At 59.0% G+C, this 6,244-nt stretch overlaps 1 protein-coding gene and 1 long non-coding RNA gene across 4 annotated transcripts; one reads left to right on the top strand and one right to left on the bottom strand.

The window, feature by feature from the left end:
- The first annotated feature begins 534 nt into the window (after positions 1 to 534).
- Positions 535 to 2,977, top strand: LOC129148795 (uncharacterized). 3 transcript variants are annotated; one of them, XR_008555764.1, is made up of 3 exons: positions 535 to 557; positions 2,148 to 2,292; positions 2,757 to 2,977. It is a non-coding gene; the product is annotated as an uncharacterized LOC129148795 (long non-coding RNA). The 3 variants fall into 3 exon arrangements; XR_008555762.1 differs by lacking the exon at positions 535 to 557 and adding an exon at positions 1,022 to 1,319; XR_008555763.1 differs by lacking the exon at positions 535 to 557 and adding an exon at positions 1,022 to 1,319 and having other exon boundaries at positions 2,709 to 2,977.
- Positions 828 to 5,506, bottom strand: PRSS22 (serine protease 22). Its single transcript, XM_008141680.3, has 6 exons — positions 5,347 to 5,506; positions 4,323 to 4,349; positions 3,700 to 3,871; positions 3,178 to 3,455; positions 1,891 to 2,048; positions 828 to 1,301 (listed from the first exon to the last, which is right to left on the bottom strand). Exons 1-6 carry the CDS (start codon positions 5,426 to 5,428, stop codon positions 1,053 to 1,055), a joined length of 966 nt encoding a protein of 321 aa, XP_008139902.2. The 5' UTR covers positions 5,429 to 5,506; the 3' UTR covers positions 828 to 1,052.
- Positions 5,507 to 6,244: the final 738 nt, after the last annotated feature.

Genomic DNA, 6,244 nt, shown 5'->3' with positions numbered 1-6,244 from the left:
TGAACTATTCCAGGGAAGCCCAGGTGGACTAGGACAGGGGTCCAGACATGGGGGAGGGGAGAGGAGGAGGAAAGGGCTGGCCCAGGAGGAAGGAGGCCTAGCTGCAGAAGAGTGGACAGTGGGAAAGCATCCTAAGGGGCCCTGACCGGTTTGGCTCAGTGGACTGAAGGGTCCCAGGTTCGATTCCGGTCAAGGGCATGTATCTTGGTTGCGGGCACATCCCCAGTAGGGGTGTGCAGGAGGCAGCTGATTGATGTTTCTCTCTCATCAATGTTTCTAACTCTCTCTCCCTCTCCCTTCCTCTCAGTAAAAAATCGATGAAATATTTTTTAAAAATAAAAAAGAAAGCATCCTAAGGGAACAAGAGTGTTAGCTGGGCCTCCCCAGGGCAGGAAGCCAGGCGACTCCTGTGGCTTGGGACATGGCTCTCACCCCACCCCTGTGGGTGCAGGCAGGTGACTCAAGCCCAAGAAGAGGCAGGGCCTAAAGCCCTGCTGTCTCATTGTTGTGCTCCTTCCTCCACAGGGAGGATTCGCAGAATCGGCTGTGAGTCACTGGTGAGTCAGCCCCTGGGGGTGAGAGGCATGGCTGCCTCAGCTCCAACCCGGGGGACAGGCCTCGGGGCGCAGGGGGCGTGGTTTCTCCCGCCAGCCCTGTTTTGGAAACCCAGTCGGCAGGGCCCTGCAGCCACCAAACCCTGGGGGTCCTTTCCTGTGGCAGAGCTGGGTCTCCCGCCTTCTCTCTATGAAAGGTCAGGGGTCAGGATGCTGAACCCCAGGGGGACCCCTGCTTCCCAATGTCCCCATACAAGAGGGGAAAACAGGATCTGGGGAATAAATAATTTATTGAAATTGGGGGAATAAATAAAATATGCGGGCGGGATTACAAATAACTGTAAAAATCATTAACATATATATACACAAAGGCGCTCCCGGCCCCAGGGGTGGAGCCTGAGCCCGGGGGGCGGGGCGGGGCGAGGGCGGGGTCGCCCAGCGGAGACCTGGCGCCCCGGAGAGGTAGATGGCTTATTGACAGCGGAGGGAACCACGTGGTTAGGCTGCTGGGCGCCCCCGGGCCGCCCTGCGTCCCCGGAGGATTCTCAACCCCGACGGCTCGCCCCCGTAGGAGTGTCCGCGGAGCTGCACCCCTTGCACGATCCTCTGCACCCAGGAGCGGTGCGAGGCCAGGCTGATGTAGACGCCGGGCCGGTTGCGCTCCGCACAGCCCTCGCCCCAGCTGATGATGCCGGCCAGCAGCCAGGAGCCCTCTACCTGGCACATCAGGGGGCCTCCGGAGTCGCCCTACGGAGAGGAGGGCAGGTTAGGGGCCCACGTAAGGCAGCGGGTGGGCCCAGCCCAGGATCCCACACCGCGGATGGCAGACGGCTCCCTGTGTTGGGGAGGAGGCATTTATCCATCCTGGAGGCCGAGGCACCCGAACTCCACCCAGGCAGGGAGGGCCGGGCAGGACGTGCCTTCTGGGCTCACTCCTGGTGACAAACTCCCGGTGTGAGACCTCCTCCCTCGTCGGTGAGGCAGAGGGTATTGTTACTTGTTTCACTACTTGTTTCACGGATGGGGAACTGGGGCTCAGAAAGAAGACAGGACTTGCCCAAGTTGGCAACTTCGGGCAGCAGGGCAGGAACTGCAACCAGGCCTTACAATGTCCAAGGCCAGGCTTTGAGCGCTCTCCTGCCATCCTCCACCCGTGACAGCTCCCTGAGAGGGGGGTCTGGACACCTGAGGTGCCCAGTATATGAACAGATGGGTGAGCGACTGAACCCCCTGGAGGCCGGCTCTGCAAGCATCTAGGGGACTGCAGGCCACAGCTGGTCCTGGGAGAGGCCCAGCCAGCCAGGAGGCATCTCAGGGAAAAAGGTGGGGTGCTCACCAGACAGGCATCACGCTCCCCCTCCAGGTAGCCTGCGCACAACATGTCCTCCGTAATGGCTTCCTGCCCAGCTCCCCGCCAGTACAGGCGACCGCAGATTTCCGAGTCGATGATGGGAACCTTCAGCTTCTGGAGGGTCTGAGGGTGGGGCAGGGGCACTGGGAGCGGGGAAGAGAGAGTCAGGCCTGGGAAGTGCTCCGGGTTGCCTCACTCCCTTTAGCAGCGCTTCTCAAAGGCTAATGGGTCCCCTCTGTCAGGCTCTCCAAAGATGGTTGTGGAAAACCCGAATCCCAGGGCTCCACCTCTGGACCTGCTGAATGGGAGCGTGCGCATGCAGCTCTAAGCTCTGGATTGTCAAACAAGACCTCTGATGCCCACAGATGGTTAGACCCACTGGCCCAGGTTTGTCCTGTCTCAGGCACTACTTTACCCAGCATGGGGACTGCTACAGGGGAAGTATTCAGTAAATGAGCCCTCAGTGTTGAATGTCATGAAAACCTGAAGAATTTCCTGACAGCCTGGAGGGGGGCGGAATCGTAGACCCCTCCCCCGCCCCCACAGTCCATAGTTCCAGTTCTCACAGAAGCCCCTAAGGACCATGGGGAGGCTGGCTGAAATCTGTCAGTGGGATCTCCAGATACCCGAAATGGTGTCCTTTCTCTTAACCCTTCTGGAATCTGGTTAAAGTTCTATTTTTCTGATTTTTTTCTGATTTTTTTTGTCCTTTCTTAGTCTCTCTCTCTCTCTCTCTCTCTCTCTCATCTATCTTTTTCTGCTTCACTGCCTCTTACCCTATCTCATCTGCTTTGTGTTTCTAGATGATGTTTTCCAGACCTCCAAACTTAGTTTGCAATTATATTTTACAGTTATGGAGACTGTATTTCCTCCTGGGAATTTTGCCTGCAATTACAGCGTGCTGCCACCAGGGATGCCATTCCCATTTTGGAATCTTGGGGCTGTTTTCATATTTATGGCGTTCAGCTGGGCCCCACACATGCCTCCTTCCGGCCATTCCTAGATCACTTAATATCTGTGTTGATCTGGCTGCTGTTGCCTCAGAACACAGCGGGAGATGCCTTTAATTAAAAATGACCGAAAACTGTCTACCTAGGCTTCCGTGGTGCCACATCTTTGGGTTGTAGTCCTTTTTTCGGTCTGTCTGTCTGTCATGCTATGTCACCGGCCTCTAAGCTTTGCTGCCATGGCACCTGTGTCTCTTAGTGTCCACCACCCTCGGTCCGTGTCCTCCTTATCTGCCCCCAACCACATGGTGGAGAAGAAACGCACCTCCATCGTGGACACTCCCCCAGCCTGCAATCCAGCAGTTGGTGTTCGGAGGGAGATGGATGGAGGAATCAGGCAGGCAGATGGGCAGGATTCGCTCCGAAAACTGGATGGGGTGCTCGAGGCGCACCAGGGCGATGTCTGCACGGGAGCCCTCCTTCCAGGAGTACACAGGGTGGGGAAGCGCCCAGGCGATCCCCACCTCCTGGGACCTGGGGCCAGGATTCTCCAGCTGCCAGGCGCCCAGCAGCACAGAGAACTGGGATGGCTTGTTCAGCGTGCTGGAAGGAAGAGGGAAGGGGATGGGGTCAGGCAGGAACCACGGATGGCCAGGAAGGGTGTGGGAGGGGTGTTTGGGGAAGAGCATGCACAGGAAGTCCCCACAAAAGCACAAGAGCCTTCTGGGAAGGAGCAGGGTCCGTCCCGAGGGACCCAGACTGAAGCAGCGACGGCAGCCATGGCTGTGAGGAGCCCGGTGTGGGGCAGGAAGCTGGGGACTCCAGGGGAGGAGACTGGCTGTCATACCCCTTGAAGCAATGGGCGGCGGTGACCACCCAGCGCCGGGTGAGCAGGGAGCCTGCGCAGTGGTGGGTTCCGTTCTTCTGGATGCTCACAATCCAGGGCCACTCGGCGTCGGCGCTGTCCTCACCACCCACAATCCGGTTCAGCTGCTGCGGCTGCCCACAGGCCGGAGGGGCTGGTGGAGGAGGGTCCAGTTTTCTGTCATCCCCTCAGCACGGTCCTCTGCCGCTTCCACCTGCCCGTCTCCAGAGGCCTGTGCTCACTGCCTCTCCCTCTGCCTTCTGCCCTGCACGTACCCCCTCCTGTGCCCTTTCTTCCCCTGACCTCCTCTTCTCCCTCTGCCCTCCCTTCTGGCTGGCCTTTCCCCTCCACTTCGCTCTCAGCCTTGCCCACAACTCTATTCCTGTTACCTTCTCGGCCACTTGCCCTTCAGACTCCAGCTGTACTTGGCCCTCTCTCCTCCACATCCCAGTCTCTGCTCTGCCCTCTGGGCCTCCTTTCCTGCCTGCTCTCTAATTCACCCTGTCTGCCTCCTTCTGCCCTGCCCCCACAGACAGACACATAGACACTGCCCATCCCTTCAGACTTCCGCCATTCCCCCTCCCCTCAGGGCGGTTCCTACTCACCAGGTGTGTTGGCAGCATTGAGGATGACTGAGGACAAGAGAAGGAGAGGGTCAGGCCCCTGTGAGAGGAGGCCCCCCATGCCCAGGGACCCCTCCTAGTCTCTCATTCCCAGGCCCCTCCAGGCCTTCCCAGGTCGGGCATCGCCTGGAGCCTGGACATCATGGACAGAACGCTCATGCTCTCATTGTGAGCTGAGCCTTGCGCATCCCATCAGCTTTCTCCAGCTTATGCTCAGGATTCATCCCACATGCTGGGGGAAGAGAAGCTAGCCCCTGGGACATCTCTCACGGAGAGCGGGCACACATCCGACCCTCTCGGGCTTCCTCCCTCCCACCTAAGTCAGTGACCGGAGACTCCCTTCACCTCCAACCCCAAGCCCGAGGCCTGGATGCTGCTGGCCCACAAGACGGAAGAAACAGGAGGGAGGGAGCCCTGACCAGTGTGGTTCGGTGGTTAGAGTCTGCCCAAGCACCAAAGGGTCAGGGGTTTGATTCTCTATCAAGGGCAGGGACCTGGGTTGCAGGTTTGATCCCTGGCCCAGACGCATGCAGGAGACAACCAGTCCATGTCCCTCTCTCACATCAATGTCTCTCTCCCCCCCGCACCTCCCTCCCTCTCTTCCACTTTCTCTAAAAATCAATGGAAAAAATACCCTCCAGTGAGGATTAACACAAAAAATTAAAAATAAAGAAATAGGAGAGAGGGAGATAACGATAATCATGAATTGGGTCAAAAATAACCACCAGAGACGGAGCATATGAAACCTCTTAGTATCTATCTGCAGTGTTTCATTTAATCCTGGAGCAGTCATGGAGCAGTCAAATAACAGAGAGAGGGAGAGGGAGAGAGGAAGAGAGAGAGAGAGAGAGAGGGAGAGTGGGGGGTGAGAGGTGGGGGCAGGGGAGAGAGCCAAGGAGGAGATTGGGTTCCGGCAGGCCCTGGAAGGAAGATGGCTGAGTGTAGAGGGAGGAGGAGGGATCCTGAAGGGGCAGAGAGGGAGGGGCAGCAGGTCCTCAGGACTCACCGGTGGAAGCCAGAAGCAGCAGGGAGGTTAAAATCCTGAAACAGCCCCCACCCAGGGCTAGGGGGGTCCTGGACACAAGCATGTCCGGTGGGGGTGGGGCCCGGCCGGGCGCGCGGTGCCGTGCTGGCCACAGGAGTGTTCCGAGTTCCCTGCAGGTCACCCCTGGTTTTATCCTGGGAGGCGGAATGCTGTCCGACCAGTCCCCCCAGTGAGTGGCTCAGTCCCTGCCACCCGGGGCTGTAGGTCACCAGAAGGGGTGTGGCTGCCAGGAGGAAATGAGCCTTAACGGGAACTGGGGGGCTCTAGCTGAGACCCCTGCCTCTGGACTGGACCAATGGACTCAGGCTCTGGATCTGGGGCTCAGGACACCGGCTCCAGCTGTGGGCCCGGTGTCTGGCCTCAGGAGGACAGGCTAGGGGAATTGGACCACGGCCTTGACCCTGACTATGGGGTTGGGGGGTGCAGAGAAAGGTTCTCATAGCTTGAAAGGAAGGGGGTCCAGGTGGGGAAAGGCAGGCGCTCAGACCCAGGGTCTGGCTCCTCAGAAGCAGGAGACTCAGGTATGAGGTCTTGGAGAGGCCCCAGGGCTTTGGGGAGACGGGGTTGGGGGGGCAGGGGTGTGAGGGGGCCAGCCAAGGGGATTGCCCAAAGGCTTAGTAAGGCTACTGCCTGCAGGGGCCGGCTGACCTGACTCAGCCAGGAGACCTAGCCCAGCCCGGGGCTCTGGGATCCCGTTAACACACTTACTGGAAAGCCATGAATCAGGCCCCCAGTGGCTGCCAGTTCTGGGGCGACCTTCCTGTGGGCCCTGTCACTCAGAGGCCCTAGGACTCACCCTACTCACCCTTCACCCGCACTCCCAGGAAGCTTGGGTGGGCGGGGCCAGCCAGGTGCTCCC

The sequence above is a fragment of the Eptesicus fuscus genome, chromosome 4 (genome assembly GCF_027574615.1).
Source record: "Eptesicus fuscus isolate TK198812 chromosome 4, DD_ASM_mEF_20220401, whole genome shotgun sequence".
Taxonomy (NCBI): Eukaryota; Metazoa; Chordata; class Mammalia; order Chiroptera; family Vespertilionidae; genus Eptesicus; species Eptesicus fuscus.
Note: the sequence above shows the minus strand (reverse complement) of the source record. Positions and strands in the feature narration are given on the sequence as shown.

Excerpts from the sequence above, each read along its gene's own strand:
- PRSS22 (XM_008141680.3), bottom strand. The coding sequence starts at position 5,428 with ATGCTTGTGTCCAGGACCCCCCTAGCCCTGGGTGGGGGCTGTTTCAGG. Across the intron at positions 3,872-4,322 it reads CAATGCTGCCAACACACCTG|CCCCTCCGGCCTGTGGGCAG; the intron begins GTGAGTAGGAAC and ends CTCCTCCACCAG. Across the intron at positions 3,456-3,699 it reads GCCGCCCATTGCTTCAAGGG|CACGCTGAACAAGCCATCCC; the intron begins GTATGACAGCCA and ends TCTTCCTTCCAG.